Here is a 20,429-nt window from a genome sequence, read left to right as displayed (position 1 = left end):
TTAATATTATGGATGGATTATGGGTTGAAAGGATCAAACCTGAATCCAACCCAGGAAATCTGACTTAACAGAAGTTGCACTCATGTCAGTTAGTGTTCTCTGAAAACAAGGTTGCTTGTTAAATGCTTGGGTCAAGACCTGATGCTGCTGTGGTCACTGCTGTTGCTCCCTGTAGGAGACTTACCTAGCTATCAAAACACCTCAGGATCACTGTAGGTATTTGGTTGACCTTCATGATGCTTTGGAATAGTTAATACGTTATCTGTCTGCATCAGCTGCTTCTTCCACCCACCTGCCAAATTGACGTGTTTTTGTGGCACAGCTTCACAAGCCAGGTGTATCTCCTGGAAGATAACTTCATTCTGCTGTCACTGTTTCTCACATTGTCAGTGTTTTTAGTTGGCCAGTACCTTTTTGAAAGCTATTTGTTCAAGTTTTGTTTGCTGGCAAGAGTGATGGCTATGCAAAAAAATGAGCAGATAATAAAATATGAACAATTTCTCATTCTCAATCAGTAGAAGGAATAAATTTAAAAATGTTTTGCAAGTAAGCACAATCAATAGCTGATCCTATAAAAGGCATCCTACTGCTCTTAACACTACTTTTTATACAGTACTGGGTCTTGTTCAGCATGTCTTGTGGGATTTGGGAGTATTTTAACAAGCTGCACAGAGTTTTCTGAATGGTACCCTTGCAAGTTCTGTCCATGTGTGAAGACAAGATGTTCTGGCAAGTTGGACAGAACTGGTATCCCAGTACCACATTGCACCTGTCCTTGTCCGCATGGCACAGTGGAAATTAAGGCACTTTTGCTCATGGAATGAGGAACTGCAGATGGCAGGGATCTGCACAAAAGCTGAAAAAAAACCCCACCCAGAGCTGTTTTCTCAGGTGGTTCCTTTAGGGGGTACAGCAGCTGCAGAAGACAGAGCCTGAAGGGAAAGAGAAGGCAATGTGTATGTCTCCCTTAATTTATGATCTGAGTCTGGGCTTCTCTCTGATCTAAAATGATTTCTTTAAGCTGGAGTAGTCTGAGGGTTCCTTTGTACTGGGAGCAAAGGATTTATCATCTTCCTGTGGTGTTTTTTGTGCCACTGGAAATCTCCTCCAACCCTTTTCAGATGTATTATAGCCACTATCTTTTTGAATGGTGTACAAAGCCAGTACGCACACCAAAATAAGGTCCTGATCTCTTCAGGGGAGAACAGGCATCATTCCAAAGAAGACTGGAAACCTGACAAGTGAATCAAAGAAAAGAACCACGAGAAAGCCAGCCTAACTGGTGGTATAGGCTGCAGAGAAGACTATTGCAGAGAGCAGTATTTGTTATTTGTGAAGAGATGAGTTTCAGGTGGAGTACATAAGTTCAGGTTAGAGGATAAGGAAGTTTACAGTGTCTGCAAATGGAAGAGTAACTGGAAGAACAGTGGGATGAAGGTTCTGTAGTGCATATAAAAGAGTAGGCATCCTAGTAACATTGAATACTGGGGAGTAACATTGAATACTGGGGTGTAAAAAGGAGGTATGTCTGAAGGACAATAAAAGCAGCTTTTCTGCTTTTGGGAGGGAAATTTATTTGTTTCAAATTCTATAGGAAAGTATCAACATACCTTGTTTAGCAGAGCTTTGCTTACTTCTTACTGTGTCAAACCTTTAAAATTATATGGAACTATTCCCCAGTAGGTATCAACTTTCCAAATTTAATGTCCATCAAGTAAAATTTTCAAGTCAGAGTTGGGCTTGGGTAATATAAATTAACAGTAATACTCTCCTGAAAGACTGTTGTCACAAATTGTCTTTGGCATAGTTAATAAATATGATAAAGGTTTTAACGGCATATTGAGAACATCACAGAGCTATAGAGATATTTCTGTCGTACAAAGACATTTAAAAGTAAGCAAAGCATAATTGCAGTTGCAGAGTATGTGCTAATTAGTAAGCTGATGCGTCAGCATCATCACCAAGTTGCTCAGTATGGGAGACCATAGTTTCACAAGTTGCTTTATGGGCTTTTAAAAAGAGGCATAAATAGCATCATCAAACTCATGGAAAATGCTTTTAATACTTTTTTTATAGATTGCTTTAATTTTTCAAAGTACAGATTAGATAATTGCACTCTAACTGCTAAAATCAAGTAATCTTTTCTTTTGTATTCTGGGGAGTACTCTGTACATCTGATGGTCTGACCTTGCAGATAAAATCTCTGGCTTTTGCGTGTTTTGCATCTCTTGTAGCCATTGACAGAAAAATCATCATCAGTAGTGTCACCAGAGAGCATTCTTGACTTTAAAAGATATTTCTTCTGAGTTGCCAGTTGGTTTTACTGGCTAGATTGCCCTTGTTAAGTAATGAGCTTGAATGAGTTAGGAATGCAAACGGCTTTCTTGACTTGAAGACAGAATTCTCAAACCTTATCTAAGTTGTCATTCAACAGTTTCTCATTAGCTTTTCCTGATGGCGTCCATTTATTAAGAGAAAAATCTGATGGTTAATTTCCCAGAAAGAGTAAGATCTTTCTAAAAGTTTTTGAATATTCATCCAAATAATTAATCCCTTCTATGTGTAAGCTAAACACTTGCATAAATATATTTGCTTCCATGAATTTTAACTGATTAGAAAAATGTTTTCTTTGTAGCTAGCTATGCCTACCCTTTTTTTCTATTCCAAATTACACTTTTAACATATAGGTAACAAAACTTTCTTAAATATTAGACTGTCATAAATGGATTATGATATACCTAATCAGTCAAGCATAAATTAATATGTATTTAAATTGCTATATGATAGATCTCCAATATATGTAGCTTTAAAAATGGCTATTTTTTTTTAAACACCAATATTTTCTTGTGGCTCTCATCCAAATGTTTTTTTCCCTCAGTGTCTTTGGTTACAGTAGTTTCTTTGCTTAAAACAAGCTCTCTGATACCTTTCTGCCTGATGTCTCCTTTTTTCACACATTCAGAAGCAGCCACATTTCAATTTTGATGGAAACGTACATCGCCAAGAAACCAACATTCAGCAAGGTTGTAGGTCATGGCATTCTGTAGGATGTAGTAAAGACAGCCTAGTAGATTCAGACATACGTAGAAATAAAAGTTGCATTTTTGCCAAATCCATTTCTATAAAGTAAATGTAGGCATGGCCAGTCACTGGAACAGGCTACCCAGGGAAGTGGTCATGGTACCATGCCTGTCAGAGCCCAAGGAGTGTCTGGACAATGCACTTAGGTGACGCTGCTGCTGCTTTTTCTGTCAATGGTTACAAGAGATGCAAAACACGCAGAAGCCAGAGATTTTATCTGCCAGGTCAGACTAGGTGGTCCTGCCAGGAGCAGGGAGTTGGACTCAACGATCTTTATGGGTACCTTCCAACGTGAGATATTCTGTGATTCTGTGAAATAGTTTTTAACAATAAAATGTATTCTAGGACTGCAATAGGAAAACATATCCAAGTCAATTTTGCATTAAATACTGAGTATAAAATAAGCTGTGAAAAGGGTAATTTTAGATATCAAAGAATATTTGTCTGAATGGTAACTGAACCTCCCCCAGGCCCTGACACACAGTTTTGGCTTTGCTGTTAAGATGAATTCTGGGGGTGAGGTTGTTCTTTGTGGTAACAGAAATTGAGGACAGCTATGGGTTTTTTTTTATCAGCTAGAGTCATTAGCTATCTTGATTGAGGGAACAAATTCATAGATAGGACATTGTTTAAATAGGCATTAATCTTTAATAATAATGCAGACTGGCCTCCCTGACCTTGAAAGGAATCCTGAGTTTGCCTGGATTTATCATGGAGAATCAACAGCAATTATGATGAAGTTGCAAACATCCTTGTGGGGCCCTCAGTCCTCTGGAGCTAGTTTTTCATGAAGTAGCAATGGGAGAAGTATTTCAGCTTATTACAGTGACTTGTATGGAAGCTACTCTGAGGAAGGAGGGGAGTGAAAAATGAGGTGGGGTGCAGAAACCCCAGCTTGATTGCCTGGCCAAGGAATCCATATGTGTTTCCATGCTCAGTTAACTGTGCTTATAGTCTTGCCTTTGGATAAATACTTTTTTTATTTAATAGGTAGAGTGTAATTTGGGCAGCATCTGAGATAAAAGAAATACTAATAATTTTAGATCCAAATGTAGACCTAATTCCCTTACAGGGAAAGGCATTCTAAGTATTTGAAAAGAGAAAAGCCCCAACAACTTAACCTATGTGGCTGTTTTTAAATGATGCACATGGAGCCTAAAGTATTACTAAAAGCTGCATGGAAACCTATTTGGGATGGTTGGAAACATCACCCAAACATTTGGGGTGTCGGATGATACAGTATAAGTTTTCTACCCTGCTTTTTTAAGACTGTTAATACTTCCCCCTGACACTGACCAGCTGGAAGTGGCTCAGATGGAAGGTGGAAGGAACAAGACTGTAGCAAGTGAATGCTGGCAGGACCTGAAATATCATTACCAGCTATTTGAGATTCAGTGGCTGTAATATGATAATGAACTATTAAATTATGCAGATAGAAATCACTGAAAGAGGAATGCCATCAAATAGAATTATATGACAAATATGACAAAATCTCATTCCTCATTCTCCTGTTCTTTTCTAATGGGATATATTAAATAAGAGATTTTAATTCTATGTTTATAAATGGACATTCCATGAAGAAAGTAGCATAAATCCAAACTACTTAATTTTGTTTGTCAAGTATGACTAGAAGACAAACAACTGATTGTGTTAAAAGATAGACCTTGGAAATCCTGTTAAGCATTGGGAAGACATGATCATCCATCAGTCAGTCACAAGTGAAGCAAAGTTCTGGGTTATACCATAGTGTCCAGCACTATTTTCTTCAGTCAGTATGTCTTGTTATCTCTCACAGAAGACATAATTGTATCTTATTTTGAGCCTTGTACTCTGAATATACTTTATGTAAAGATGTTCATTTAGTTGATTTTCGTGAAAGAATAGCCCCTTTACCTTAAATGTTAGAACAACGTAGGAATTACTGTTCCAATATCCCTTTATGTTTTGTATTCTCCATTAAGGACTGTTTGCCTCAAAGGGTGTGGTTTAGAAATCAGTGTTTATTTACATTAAGAACTGGCAAGGCCTGAGTTGGTCCCCGGCAGGAGGATCTGAGCAGTCATCGCTGAAAACTCAAGGAGGAACAACGCTGTGGCATGTAGAGTGTCCTCTTACTCCAAGAGAAAACAGATTTATATTGACTTTTTCCCCTGCATAATTTACTACTTTCCATGAAGTAGCTCTGCTTTGCTGGCTAGTTGGTTAGTATATTAGAGGGAATGTAATGAAAGCACTTGCTTTTCTGCTCTTACCTGTCCCTCTGCTTCTACCATTGCCTACACTGGCACCAATGCATTGTAAGAGATATATTAAGAGATATCCTGATATTTAAGGTTAAGATGAGATTAAAATTATTAACAGGAAATGCAAGTTCAAAAGAAGTTACCGTCATAAAACATGGCTTTTCTTAAGGGTTGGAAGCTGTGAGCATTATTGTGTGAGTGCTGCCAGAAGAAAATGCATTTAATAAGAAGCTCCTCTTGAGTCTGTTGAGTATATTTAAATTAGATTTTTTTTTTCTTCTCCCCAAACAAGGAAAAAAGGGCTCTTTTAATGAGACACATTTCAGCTTGGGTCTATGACTTTGCTCCAGTTGCAACACGTGTATTTTGTTGTAAAGCTGCAAGTCTTCTTTACCTGAGTAGTATTCAAAGTAAGGTTATGTCGGTGTTTCTGTTTTAGTAACAATAGTCTTGTTTGCTAAGGGGATGTTCTGGCTGGTGGTATGACTGTGTAAGTAACATATCACTTTAGGTATAGTATTTGTACCTTAATTAATTTAATTTAAAAAATAATATGAAGTATTCAATGTAAATTTCTAAACCAGATTCCCAAAATACAATCTAAGAGTTAACAGTTAAAAAACTTTCAATGATGACAGGCACTTGCAGAGGCTGTATAAACATGCTCTGTTTTTTTGTGGGCCAAGGATGTATTCTTTTGACCCTGTAATCTTCCTCTTCAGAGATGGAGAATGTAAATCCCTTGGAATTTCTTTAATTATCCTGAACGCTTAGATCTTACTAGGAAAAAAAAAAATCAAAACAACAAGCTGTAAAATTAAGCATATGTTTCTATAGTATGCAAGTGTCATGAGAATAAAATCGAAGTATTTTTTCAGTAATTTTTCAGAAAAGTTTTTAGTGGTCTAGTATTACAACAACAAATCAAAACACTTCTTATTAGTCTTTTTGAGATGAAGATTTTTCACTTCATCAATCAAGGGAAACAGTTATAAAAAGTATTAGATATAGTTTGGTGGTGAGCTTGGCAGTGCTAGGTTTACAGTTGGACTTGATTTTGAAGGTCTTTTCCAACTGAAATAATTCTATGATTCTGTGATTAGCAAACTGCAACATATATGGAAAATATACGTACTGGGCAGTATATTAAGAATAAATGCCAATATTTCTATTTAAAATAGATTTTATTAAAGCCATTGGAAAAAACTGTTCTTCAGGAGTTCTCTCAATAAGAGTCTGATATCTGCTGGACATTGTCTCAAAGAAATGAGAGATGTGAAATATGTTATTTTTATGTGTTATATATCTGTTAAATATGTGGAATATTGGCATTTAAACTCAATTACTATGCTGTGGTATAAGTAAAAGAAAATAAAATAAAAACGTGCAGGTATGTTTTACCCAAGCAGAAGTGGGACCTGTGGTGTCTTAAGATATTTTCATGTGTTGCCTGAGTGGGGACAGACAGGGAGCGAGCAAATCGGAGACCTTGTGATGTGCAAGCCTGCGCTCCTGCAAGCAGCTGGTATTATTTGGCCTTCCAGCTTTGGTAATGTCACTTTCAGGGAAACAGATTTGCAGATAGTTATTAGACCATGTTAGCTGCACAGATGGTTTGCATACCTCTGAGCAAGAAAAAAAACAAAAAGGGGGAATGGGAAAAGAGATTGGTAAAGCAGGCTGTGTAATTAAGCAAAGAAGCGCAGATTTTGTTGGGGCTAAGAGATATAATTTAAAGAAAGGATTTTGCCTGAACAAAATATTTGGGTGCGGTATATTCTAACTTGAAAATTAGAGGTTTTTGCTTCTTTCCACGCTGTACGATTAGGTCAGTTGGGAATGAACATCCTCTTGGTAACAATTTGTAGTTCTAAGAATCAAATTTTTATTAGGCTGTAAGACAATGAATATCAGGGTCCATGTGTCTCTTTGCAGGGAAGACAGTTCTACTGAAATATTAAATATTCCTCACAATCCAAACTCCAAAGAGGTTGGAAAATCTAGTTAATCTCCTTATGCACAAAACAAATCCACTGTTACCAGTTAAGGAAATGGAATTGTAGCAAACATCTGTTCCTTGTAATACAGAGAGTGTTAGAGGCAGGTGGCTTGGAAACTGTGAAACCAGCATCTTCAGTATTAACTTCTTGTGGGACAGGGACAAGAAGTAATTGAAGATCATTGGTGATGCAAACTGTCTGCTGATGCGGAGAAATTTGTGAAAAAATGGCTGCTTTTAACATCTTTGCTAATGAGAGGAGAGAGGATTTTTACTGTTTTTATAGGCATTTCAGTGATGGTTGATACTGAATAGCTCAAAAGTGTAGCTTTATTTTAATACTCCTGCAAGGCAGCGGAAGCAACGCTGTTGCTGTTTTACAATGGCAAGATGAGATCCATGGGGAGAATGTTCTGGCTTTTCTGTAAGTGTTCAGGTGTACAAAGATAATTAAGAAATTATTTTAGGCAGAAAATTAAATCCTCTTTTTCTTTTACCACTGTTGAAAGATACTATGAGCAGCAACAGGAGAAAAATTACCGTTAGTGTAAGTCCCTAGTGCAGCCGTCATCCTCTACAGGAGGCCAAAGAATGTGTTGTAGTTGAGGACAGTTTGGCTCCTAAGTTTCGCCATTTTCTCCTTTCTTTTCTGCTCTGAGGCAACAGGCTATCTTAGGAAAAGCTCTTTGCATTTAAGGTTAGGTATGTTTTTTCAGGTGGAGATGTTCTGGTGTTTAAGTAACCTGCCCAGTGTTACACAGCTTTGCACATTCCATGTGCCCATAGGTGGTTACTTTTTGCAGCAGTTTAAGGCAGGACAAAGCCAGGATGTAGAGATGTCAGGAGGAGCAGATGAAAAATACCAAGAATGTGTCATGAACACAAATAGAAAGTTCTGCTTATGAAGACCATGTAAAATTAGACGGGAGACTATATGGAAAAATCTTCCACTGACTGTAGGTGAAGCTGAGGACCTAAGTCAGTGGAAATCTGCTGTCTACAGTTCCATTTCTGAGAGCGTTGGGGAACTGGAGAACCTGGTGGTAGACAAAGCCAAAAAAGTGGTGATGGATAAACAGACATCTGTTCCTCCACAACTTGATAGGTCTTTGGCAGGAAGATACACAAACAAGAATGTTATCAGAGCAAATGTCTGAAGGGACAGAACCTTTTATAACAATATTCGCTGGAGAAGAAACCGTGCAAGATTATGCTCAGTTCGCTGATTCTGGTTAACCTACTCTCATGTAAATTACATGAGACAAGAAAGGTCTCATCAGTATTTCCTTGCGTGTATTTCTAAACTCCTGTATTGTCATAGGTACAGCTGCAGAGAGACGCTACAGTCAGAAGCACTCCTTCGCTGAACCTTTTAGCAGGCCACTATTCTGAAACTCAGAGTGAAAGTAGCATAGGAGTTTTCTTAGTATTGGTTTCTACTTCTTTTCAGCAGCACTTTGGTAAGCATTGGAAAGCTTACAGGCCTTGGGTAGCGTACCAAAAACTTGCTATCTGAGAGCATTAAGCTCTTAAAAAGGAGACATACATTCTTCTGGTAAATTACCTCAAAATGCAAAAGCAACCTTGGAGTTAAGTCTCCAACTCCCTTGTGTGTGTGCTGACCTCTTTCAGACAATGACTGTTGGCTAAACATCAGTATGGGGCAGAAAAGCAACCTTGACATAACTTTTGATCTCAAGATCACACTGAGAATGTCTGAGTCAACAGTATGGAGAGATGGATTCCATGTACATATTTTAGTCAGATGGAAAGAGAAGCAGGTTCATTACAGTGTTCCCAGCCACATTGTGGCTCTGTTCATGGAGAAAGCCATGCCTCCTTGGCAAGCTTACCAAATCACTCTTCCCCAGTGATACAACGAAACACTGTCGAGCTTCCTCAGGAAACTTTTCTGGCTAAGATTTGGAGATGATAAACTCAACAAGCTTTAGTTCTTCTGCCAGGAAAATTACCTCCTGCTTTCTATTTGGCTTAAATTTCACTCATAATTATTCTCTTTTCAGAGATAGCACTTAGAAAACTACTGGGGTAAAACATAACATTGGATTAAAATGTCCCAGATTCCACTTTCCAGGTAAGAAGTTTAATTCTCTGGCATTGCCTTGAGCTAGGATTTGTTTGCAAGATTCCTGGACCCTTTACTGATTTCTGTCAATCTATGCCAACTGTGTTTAAAAACTCAAAGTATTAAAGGGCAGCTTTTTCCAGGAATGAAGATTAATTGGAAACAAACTGTTAAGGATCTTCATTTGCTGTTAGAGAAAATTACTTCTACTGCAGATGCAGAAAAATCTTTAATTTCAGTAATGAATAGTTATTGCAAAGTAATGTCAGCTCCTTTCAAGTCTTCTTTCAGAGATGGCTGCTTCTAGAATTTCTTCCTTCACTACTATTCTGCAGCTTATGTCCTAACTCTTTTGGTAAAATAATTTGTTCATTCTTTTCTTTTTCAAATAGAATTTAATTAGCCCATCCCACCCTAGTGACTCATCAGTAATTAACTTGCAAGCCCTGCAGATTTCAAACACCTGCTGGGCAGGTGGAGCAAATGGAAAAAAACACTGTGTTTCATTTTGGACATAACCTCAGGTTTAATGAAATCTGTTATCATGCGTAACAATTCCTAAAAGCATTATGTAAATTCAAAAGTGAATGTCTCAGAATTCTCTGGTGTTTTATCAGAATATATTCTTCAGCTATCTATTCTAATATTCTCTGCTAAAAGTAATGATAATAAATAATAAAGTCTCTGGTCCTCTATTATTAAAGGTGTTCTACAAAATTGGTGAACGCCTGTTTTTATTACCCAAGTTTTTAGGCATTTTGCTAACATTCCTGGATAATTCTGTTTCTACTTAGAACAGCTAGGTTTAGTAACCACAAGTCTGAGATTACATGTATATGAGAGATCTGCTAAATGCACCACTTTGTTTAATGCACAGACTGTAGGATCTGGGTACGTTTCTGCTCTCATACAGTGGAACAGAAGAATTGGTAGGAAATACTTCTGTGCAATTATATGAAGTATTACTGTGGTATGCTTTGGCAGCTTTTTGAATTTAAGCAAATTCTGCTCCTGTCTATTTTGCTCTAGCTGAGATGAGGATTTATCCTATAACAGACTATTTGAAGTGTTCTAGATCTTTATCTGGTATAAATCAGTAGCAGCACTGGTATTCTCATTCATTTAAGCAGCTTTGTGATGGGGCCCAGTACAGCCTTGATGTACATCAAATCACTTTATGCAGGAGAGAAGTAAATCTGAACGGTTTGTATCCTGAAGACATGCTCTTGCTGCATAATACTGGGTAAAGAGGAAGACCTTTTTTCTAAATTGTTTAGAGAGGAAGGTCAGGCCTAGGGGACTGTTTTAAAGAGGATGCGTGGACACTGTAAATCCATGGAAGCATTTGGAGCTGTAAATTGCAAGTGAAAGAAGGCACTTTCTTACAGCAGGAAGCCTGTGAGTCATTGCAGGAGACAGGATTCAAGGCAAGGCTCTCTGCCCTTTACATTTTCTCTTGTCTGCCTGAGAGGCTTCATAATGGGCATGTTAACATCTGAGTGTCACTTGTGTCCCACCTGAGGGGGGTGAGTGTGGTAAGATCATTAAGTGCCTAGAAATTAAGCTATTTCACAGTCACTATTAGTACTGCCTTTCCAGACTGTTTTCTGTTATATGAGTGGGTTTTTTTTCTGGAAAACATAAGAGAATGTGAAATGTAATGTTTATCAGAGCACTGACACCACTTCCCAGAGAAGCAACATGAGAGTAAAAATGCATTTGTTGCCAAGTGCAGTCTTCTGCTGTTTAAAACATACTGCAAATGTGATTAATTTAAGTAACAGCAATCAAAATTATGCATTTCTTCCTTAACATGTCCAGCTGTGCTTTTTTTGTCAGTGTTTCTACAGTAAGTAGGTTTGGACCATACTGGTGATAAACATAATTTAAAGAACAGGCTTTCTGAAGAGGTACTGTGACTAAGTAACACTGTTTCTGGTGTTGATGTTTTTGGAGGTGTATGCAGTGGGCACGGTACTTCTTTGCCTAGGCTTAAATTGGGGTGCAGTACTGGTGAGCAGCATTGAAAGGTCTGGAACAATTCTTACTAGAGAGTCTCAATTTTCATCTTAGACAAAATTATCAACTGTTAATCTTTAATTAACAACTGTATTTCCCTTCAGGATGTATGATACGCAGGGTTATTAGAAACGGGGGGGGGGGAGGGGGGGGCTTTTTTTTTTTTCCCCTTGTCCTTTTTGGTTTGCAGGATTACTGAAAGTTGATCTACAGAATTGGAATGAGGACAGGAAGAAAAAAGATACAGCTGAATTTTGGGAAATTATAATTTTGTTTTATGTTGCAAGAAAGATAATAAATAAAAGTTTTCATAAGGTGTTTCTACTTATGATGTTCTGTGTGGATTTAGCACATTTACAAGAGGTTGATTTGTGAATTTCAGCCCTTTTCAGTAACTCCTCACACTGAAGCCATAGAAGATCCACAGGGAAATCTGTAGTCCTATGATGAGAAATTACTAACTAAAGTGTCCATTGTATCTTGCATAATAGATTTAATTTTCCTTGATCTTTGCTTAATTTCCTTTTTTTTTGTCAGCAATTTAAGTTTTTCTTGGCTTCCTCATTTTTTTCCTCATTTTTTCTGGTTAAAACTGAATTTCTAGCTATAAGTTTGATACATACTCTAGCTGTATTTTTGGGGGTTAAAATTCTGACAGGGCTGTGATGACTTAAAAAAAAAAAATAAAGAAGCACCCAACCACCTCCATATCTTTTAATTTCTAGTGTAAATGGTAGTGGAATTTGCCTGTCATTTTGTAGCAATCAGCAACTCTTTAAGTTCCTCCTATGTTCTGAGCTTTTAGATCTCTTTCAACAGTAATAATCGTGTCGCTACACCCTTCCCAGCTCCCCCTCCCCCAGTGATGATTATTCATGGTTTCGTAACGCCATCCATAAAACTGCACATCTGCTCTGAGGAATCAACCTGGTGTATTGTAAAGAGCAGTATAAAACAGGTACAATTTTATCTCTGTAAACCTCTTAACAAATATTAACTAATTGAGCTTTGCTATTCTGCAGGGTTTATTAGTTTCATTGCCTTATTTTCTAAAGAAGGACCCAATTGTTGATGCAAAGATAAGACTTTTAAAACCTGTGTCTCTGTTCCTTTACTCTGAAGGTCATACTTTTTGTTGTGGAGTGACACTCGGTGTCTAGTTCTTGCTTCATGTAATGGTCATCACAGTCCATGGGCAGTTGTATGCTTTGGTGAGAACTGAGTGCTGCTTTTTCCTCTTGTCTGGAGGGATCACAGTGCTTGTGGAGTTTTCCACTCTTGTTTTTTCTTGATCACAGTCCAATCTTTAGAGAAGTCTCTTGACTTTGACAATGGAGAACATGGAGTGAGATACCCTCTGCCTTAGTGTTTTTTTTGATGTGTTTATCAAATTTTGGAAGTATTTGTGTAAACTCAGAAAAAATTACAATTTTGCTAATGGAGCAGAACCCTGCAGAGCCAATGTTGGTCAGATGCTTCCATTCTTCACATGACTGAAGCAGAGGAAGAGTTGATGCAGCTTCCAAAAAAAATATTTGTGAAAGTTAGACTTGTTTTTAAAGTTGCAAAGGAAATGCAGGATGTTGTAAGTTTTAAAGCCGTTATATCTGCAGTTCTTAAAATAAGACAGAAGAAAAAAAAACCCCTCAGGTAGTAAATATTTCTCAAAGTTCCCAGTTGTAGGATAGACAGTGCATACAGCTGAGAACACCAAACAAACCAAAGTATTTGCTGTGTATGATCTAGAAAATCCTCTTTGCCTTCTATTTATGCAGACTGCGGATTGTCTGCATGACTTGTTGTCATCTTCTAACATGTTTTTCACTTACTATCCTTTTTCCAAAACTGAGTTCAAGATAAGTGGTCATATGGCATTTACCAAATACCTATTGAACCTGAAGACTTCATTTGATTGTGTCTTCTTTTAAGTTTTCTTACTATTTCAAGGAGAATTCATGATATCTTGACAGTCTCAATTCATTATTGCTGTTAAATTAACACAAATCTTGTACTCTGTATCAAAGATGGGAGGGTGTGTTTAACCTGTCATTCATGTTTTTCTGCAAAGAGGAGAAAGCTATATTATGCTCAGTTTTCTTTTCCTATTGCAGTGTACTTTGCAGATCTGTAAAACAGACTTACTCCATGCTACTGCATATGTGTATGTGTAGTGCTTTAAGCATGAAAAGAGCAATAGCAAATGGGGATGGAAGATACTTTTACAGAAGCGCACGCATACTCTTCTTCAAAACTGCCCTGCTTTTCAGATTCCTTCACGTTTCATTTTTTAACTGAAGCTCATCTCTGTCTCTTGGGGTAGCTTAGGAAAAATCTTGAAAGTGTGAACTAGCTCCAAGCATGTGCAATTACATCTGCAAGTGTTTGAAAGGTACTTTTGAAATAGGAGCCCTGTTGAGTGCAGGTCCACTTGTCAAAATGGCTGTTTACTGAGATGCCAGTGATATACTTCTGTGGAAGTGGTAAAACAGCTTACAATGTTTATCATGTTGAAAGCATTTATGAAAAGCGAAAAGGCTGTCTTGAGTGGGGGAGCTGCTACTCTCTTTCTGTGTTTGTGAAGAAGGGGCCAAAACAAAATTCCTCAGAGGAATGAATGGAAATTGGTGAAGGAGGACTAATCTGAGGAAGTTCAGTACAGCCCAGTAAGCAGAGAAAATCTCATTTTATGTAATTACTGAAAAAGGAAGCCTATTTTTGGTGCTTTGAGTTGAACAAGTGTAGAAGAGAGCTCGCTTCTGTTTCCTTATGTGAACTTTACTTTTGGTGTGACTACTCCGTTTTGTATAAAAGCTGTACATAGGACTAATTAGTGTCACAACCTGAAAGCTCTTGGCAAAATAAACTTTTCAAAATAGTTAAGTGCTTTCATGTTTACTTCAGGTGTCAAAGATTTGGGTTTCTGATATAAAACACACTGAGCTTTTAAATCCTCTCAGCTGCACAGATGCAAACTGCACTAATCTCAAAGAAAAATGTGGTCTGCTATTCATTAAATGCAGATGAGATTCCTTTTTTAGTAAGCACATAAGCAGATGCCTAAATTTAGGAACGTGTACTGTTACAATCAGGGGAATATTCTGAATCTTTCTGTCACCTTTCCTGTGCTGGAACTCACTGTGGTTTGTCTTTGAGAGGTCTCTGACCCTAAGCTTTACCTTGGAACCTGGTTTATTCTGTCACCTTTACAGAGTGCTCTTTATATGTAGCTTTTATTGACTGTACATCTGTACCCTTTGAGCTTGCTTTGTGAACCTTTCCATATTTGCTAAGAACTGAGGAATGCTAGTGCCTTGTATGTTCAAGTATTTGTTCAACTGTGATGACAGGAGGATGTAATGAACAGGAATTTTCATTATTTATTAACTGCGCTGAGAGGAATTGGTTGGGTGCTAGTGGGGGAAAGGAGAGCGGAGGAGGCTGGAAGTCAGCCCAGAGTGGCCACTTCTTTCCCTGCCCACTCAGTCCAGGGAGTCCTGCTGCGGGGTCCATGGGCTTGCTACAGCTTCTCCTCCTCCTTTTCAAAATCCATTGTTTTCATCTCCTTTCTGTCAGAGAACCTCTGCTCACCCTTTTGGCTTGCTGGGAAGAGGAGGGGAGAAGAAAGAGCCAGGATGGGGTTGGGTCAGGAAGCTGGAGGAAGGTCTGTGGCCAGAGCAGTAATTGCAGTAAGCTGTCACCGCCCAATGGGCCATTAGTGGAGAAAGTAATCCCCTTCCTTTTGAGTAGGTGAAGTAAGGAGCCTGCCACCCTGGGCAGCTATCCACTCTGTTTAAATTTAAGCTGTCCTTAAACCATGGTAATTAAACACCTAAACCTCCACAAAAAAACAGCCCCAGTTATTTGTTTAAGTGATGAACTTTATATTAGTTATAAATAAAAAATACATTGCATTTTAAAACAACCTTCACACTTGTTAACCATTCAACCAGTAATAATAAAATTACCTATTGATAAAATGCAGTTCATCTGTTTGGTGGAACAGAAGTTTAACAATGTGCAAGAACGGAGCAAAGCAAGTTGGGAAAACATGAAATAGCATCCAGTGCCAATTGCAGGATGACTTTTGGCATGGAGAGTTTTCATTCTGTTGGAATTTGCTCAGAGCATTACATGACCAACATGTTAGCTCCTCAACAAAGAATAGAAGATAGGGATTTTAATGTTCACAGGAATGAAAATTTAAAATAACGTAGGAAGCCTCAACATTGATCATTTGACCCAGAATAAATAGTTGTGTATATTAAATGTAAAATACCTTCAGAATCTGAATGTCACCTTTTGAAATGATGTTTTTAGAGGACTCTGTGTCCACTGTTTGCTCATCCTACAGTGGTCAGTGATGAAGTTTCCACTGTCTTCTGTGACAGCAACAATTGCAGAGGAGTAAAGATGTGAAAGCCCTGCCTCAGTACTGTAATGAAAGATCTTCTTCCATCTGGTGGCAAAAATGGTCTGCATTTTGAGCAAAAAATCTTTATACCTTTAATCCAGTGACCAGTGCTTAGTTACTGGTCTTACCCAAGAATGTTTGATAAATCCTACCTGACTCCACTTTAAACTGAGGTAAATCTCTGAATTGAAAATAACCAAACACCAAAGCAGAGTTCCACAATAATTCAGTTTTTACATCCATTTACAAATAAAAAATGCTTGTAAATGCAGTAGTGTAATTGCATAATACGAGGTCTTCTGTAAGTGATCTCCTATGTTTCTACTTATTTATTCCGCGGTGATGAGGAAGTAGTTTTTAGAAATTTCAGTTTTGCTACTGAGCATCAGGTAGAAGTAGTCTTTATTTCTGGTCCTCTCTGTTTCCTGGATGCAAACTGGTGTCTCATCTGTGAATTTCTGTTCTCTTCAACTCTTGCCTGGAAAAAATACACAGTGTAATCAGCTTACTTAATGACAAATGGTTAGGCAAGCATGAAGTTGTAGACATGGAAGTAGTTTGCTCAAGTCCTCCTGAAGGCACCAAAGTCAGTGGAACTTCTTCTCTGTGAAGTTACTGAACATTTATCCGTTCGGTAAAATGTTTAATTTGTACATTGTTCTATTTTTTCTTTTTTTTTGTACAGTGCTCAGTGTAATGAAATTTGATGAGAATTTTTCAAAATATTATCACAAATAATTAAAAAATTGATCATTTTATATATGATAGCATGCTGTCTTTTTGATCCAAGACAGGAAATGATTTGACAGTCTGATCTAACTAGCGTGGGGGGAGTGGTATTCATGCGAACCAGAACCATGACTTGGAATGAGACACTCATGCTGCTTACCTGAAAAATTAGATTGGTAGTAGTGCCCTTCTCATTCCTCTGGCCGTTACTCGTACCCCTGTGAGTTTCTAGCAGTTGCACTGCAGTTTGTGGTACACAGATCTCAATGTTACAAACTGAAATAAAGTTGCCAAATTAGTTTTCAGGCAGTTTTTAGCAGATTATTATTCTGTCATTAGCCTGTTATTCCAAAACCCGATGCATGTTTGCCTACAGGTTAAGTTCAAGTTAGTGCTTTAAGTACAAAATTTTCTGAAATGAGAAAAATAATTTTGCTTTTTAAAAATTATTTCTTGTAATGAAGACAACAGTAGTCCTTTAAGTGATAGTAAATCAGTAATTCTTCTGACAACCCTTTATCTCAAAGGCCTTAGTTAATCAATTATGTGTTACTTTAAATAAATTGATGCTTTTTAAAAATCTGGTTTCCCAGTATGAAGAGCACAGAGAGGTATTGCTTTGGGCAATCTTAAAAATTTGCTTTAGAAAACCTGAAGATTTGGAAATTGTTGTCCTTAGTCTTCAATATCCTTATAGTGTATTTTTTAAAAATCAGCCTTTTACCCACTTGAGAAGACAAAATTGGTCTTTGTCAAAATATTGGTGTCAATGGATACAGACAGTCTTGAAAGTGCAGTATTGGTACCTGTCAGACAGCTCAGCTCTATGTCTTCATCTGGTAAGTAATATGAGAGGAAATTGATTGTACTTGAAAATACGTATTTCCTTGGATATTCTTTCCAGCAAGTGAAAATCTTTTACCCTAGTTTCAGGTTGTCCAGGCCTGTAGTAACTTTGTTAACTTTGCCAGATTGATGCAGAGACCTGTCTAGCCTGATTCATATCCATGGCACAGTTATGGCTAGAGGGGAATTTAATAGGCTAGTAGTGAGAAGTTATGTAGTAGAAATAACAATGGCCAGGATTTATAGCGTTTTCAGATCAGAACAGGCTATTTCTAGTGTATACAGGAGAGATATAGAGCCCTTACCAAGACCTTGTTCCCATAAAGTGTTGTTTGCATGCGCCTATACAATATAGTTCAGCATTTACTTGATGACCTAATAATAATTTTATTTTTCTCCTATATGTTTTCTTACCCGTAGGAAATAACCACTATAATAGAATTTTCTGGTTAATTAGCGGTTTATAAGTTTGCTACTTGCAGTTCTGAGAGCTCTTTAACAAGTTCTGAAGAAGTTTTTAAAACTTCAGATTTCTCTTAAAAGACAAATATTCCTGTTTCTTATACTGCCCTCTAGTGCTGAGCGTATTTTGAGACTCATCTTCAAGTATCTTCAGTGTAAAGTAATTTTGTGCAGTGATTTTTTAGGAAGTGTTAGGAAATCAATGTCTGCCAAAGCAGGACACGTCCACCTTCTCTGCATGAATGTCTGCCCGTTTTTGGATGAACATACTCACATATGTATATCATGTAGAACAGGTGGTTATGTACAAATGAGACAAACATCCCATTGTCCAAACCCAAAAGCTGCTGATGTTTTCAGCCTGACACCGCTACCAGTCAACAGTCAAATAAAATTAAGTTCAGGACACATAGCCCGGGTAAGTAGAAGGTCTTGCAGTATTCTGTATGAGTGACTTGCAGCCTTCTGGGACCAGTGGCTTCCCCTATGTCTCCTCTGTGGGAGAAGCATCTGGCTCTCTTACATTTACAAGTGCCTTGATCCTGAGCAAAGTGAAGCCGAGTCTTAGGGGACTATTTAGCAGAAGTGAGCTGCCTTCTGACATTTTTGTGAGTGGATTCGTCACTGCAACAACTCACATATTGTTGCTGTTCTACCTGCATTACTTGAAAACCAAACTTGCTGAACCCAGACTGCCCATTTGCTGCATAAGACGTTGAATTGCTGTCATTGGCTTTCAGTAAGTACATATTAGCATCCCTTTTTCAGTCTCTTGTGATGTGTTAACTCCATTATTTCAGATCTCAGAAGACTCTGTAGTACAAATTTCTCAATCCAAATTCAAAGATCTCATGGATCTTTCTATCATCAAATGTCTAATATACCCAGATATTTCTGATAAGAAGTGTCTGAAAGGACATGACAAATTGGTACATTATTGAGAATATGTTTCATTGCTAATCCCTTTATGAACGCATGCTTGATAAATAGTTCGCTCCCACAGTCTCGTCCAGTGAACAGTTAATGGGAAAATCTAGGTGATGTAAATACAGGGGAAAATGCTGTGGGGACACAATGTGTGGCACCCCTGCCCTGGGGAGCTGTTCAGGCTCTCTGTGCAGTGCTCATGAGCACTGGTGTCAGTGTGGCTCTAGGGGAGACCTGGCTGGATCTGTCCCAGGCTTCCCGAGGGCACAGGGTTCCAGGATGGCCTGTTTGGTGTGGGTACGAATCTGGATAAAGATTCCAAACAACTCTCTCTGGCTCTTAGTTTATATCTACTTGTCTCATTCATATAGGGAAAATACAGTTTGATGTTTATGTCTCTAGAACTTGTAAGTGACTTCAGGGAGAGGAAGGGCTTCTGCTAAGCAGCAGAATCAGACTGGATTTCCACCTTAATACACACAGTAAGCATGAGATTATTTCTCAGGAAAAAAACTAACCTGAATTTCTCTAAAATATTCTGGTTTTTTATAAAAAAATGAAAAAAAAAATTAGCAGCACTCCAGTAGCTTACCGTTATGCATGTATATTGGCTGCATTAAAATGCAATAGTGGTAACATACCAATTAATAATAATGAATTGTGTTTCAAGTTCTCAGAAGTGTCAAAAAACTGTTGAGAGAGTTTTGGATGTTTCCTGCTGTATGTGCTATTATATACACTTTAAAGTACTGATTGTATACTACTCATAGGATAATTGTGGCTTCTTGGCAGTTAGCTTTACAGGAGAGATTCACCTGTTTTTTTTTTTTTTTGGCATGTTTTTTCCCATCCCATCTCTCTAATCTTACTTGTCAGTGTTTCTTTCATCACCCTGTACAAACAAGGAGGTAATGTAATTTCAGAGATTCATTTACCTCGTAGAGGATTTATAGCAGTGTCCTGCATGGGATCAGCCTTCCAAGTCAGGAATTGTCAGACTGTAATTAAGGATGCTGATAATGTGTTTGCATTAATTACAATAGACTTTGAAAGTGGGATCTTCCTCTGTATATCTTCCTGTGTGACAAAATTTAGGTGAAGTTTTCACACTTCTAAAAATTCTATCAAGGCTCTATGACCCAATGCAAATCTGGGACTTTTACCTGTCATGGGGAGTAGCCTCTGGGTATGGAGGGTGTATGTTGGCTAACAGGGGAAGGGCCTATGTAGAGGAAAAGGATGAACGGATCCTTCCTTCCACAGTAAGCTGAAATGCTATTGCCTGCAGGAAATCAAATATAGATATTATTTTTTAATTTTTGAGTGCTGGGAGCCAGAGTCTGAGGCCATTAGGCCTATGAAAAAGTCAGTACTTTATATTCCTGAAACAATTCCCAAAGTACCAGCAGAAGCAATCTAACAGATAAAGTTGCTGTGCGCTTCTTTGTGATTGTCTCAAGAACCTGAAGGCTGCTGAGGTTGTGAAAGTCAGTTCCTTCACTTTCTTCAAACGATGGTACTCTTTCATAAAAGCATTTACTAGATTATCTTGACTTCCTAAAAATCTAGCTGCTGAACGTCAAAGAGAGCTGAGGTTTCTTTTGTCTTTAATGATAGTTTTCTTAG

At 37.9% G+C, this 20,429-nt stretch overlaps 1 protein-coding gene across 5 annotated transcripts in view; it reads left to right on the top strand.

Annotated features, from left to right (window-relative positions):
- The window catches only part of GALNT18 (polypeptide N-acetylgalactosaminyltransferase 18), a 263,719-nt gene that overhangs the window by 117,342 nt on the left and 125,948 nt on the right, over positions 1–20,429 (top strand). The window contains exon 1 of one of the 5 annotated variants that reach the window (XM_040608027.1): positions 17,187–17,407. The exons of the other annotated variants lie outside the window; for them this stretch is intronic. Within the exon in view, the coding sequence (XP_040463961.1) occupies positions 17,338–17,407 (70 nt within the window). The 5' untranslated portion in view covers positions 17,187–17,337. Of the gene's footprint in view, positions 1–17,186; positions 17,408–20,429 lie in introns of those variants that run through there. 5 annotated transcript variants of the gene reach the window in all.

Source organism: Falco naumanni, chromosome 10, assembly GCF_017639655.2.
Source record: "Falco naumanni isolate bFalNau1 chromosome 10, bFalNau1.pat, whole genome shotgun sequence".
NCBI classification, from domain to species: domain Eukaryota; kingdom Metazoa; phylum Chordata; class Aves; order Falconiformes; family Falconidae; genus Falco; species Falco naumanni.
Note: the sequence above shows the minus strand (reverse complement) of the source record. Positions and strands in the feature narration are given on the sequence as shown.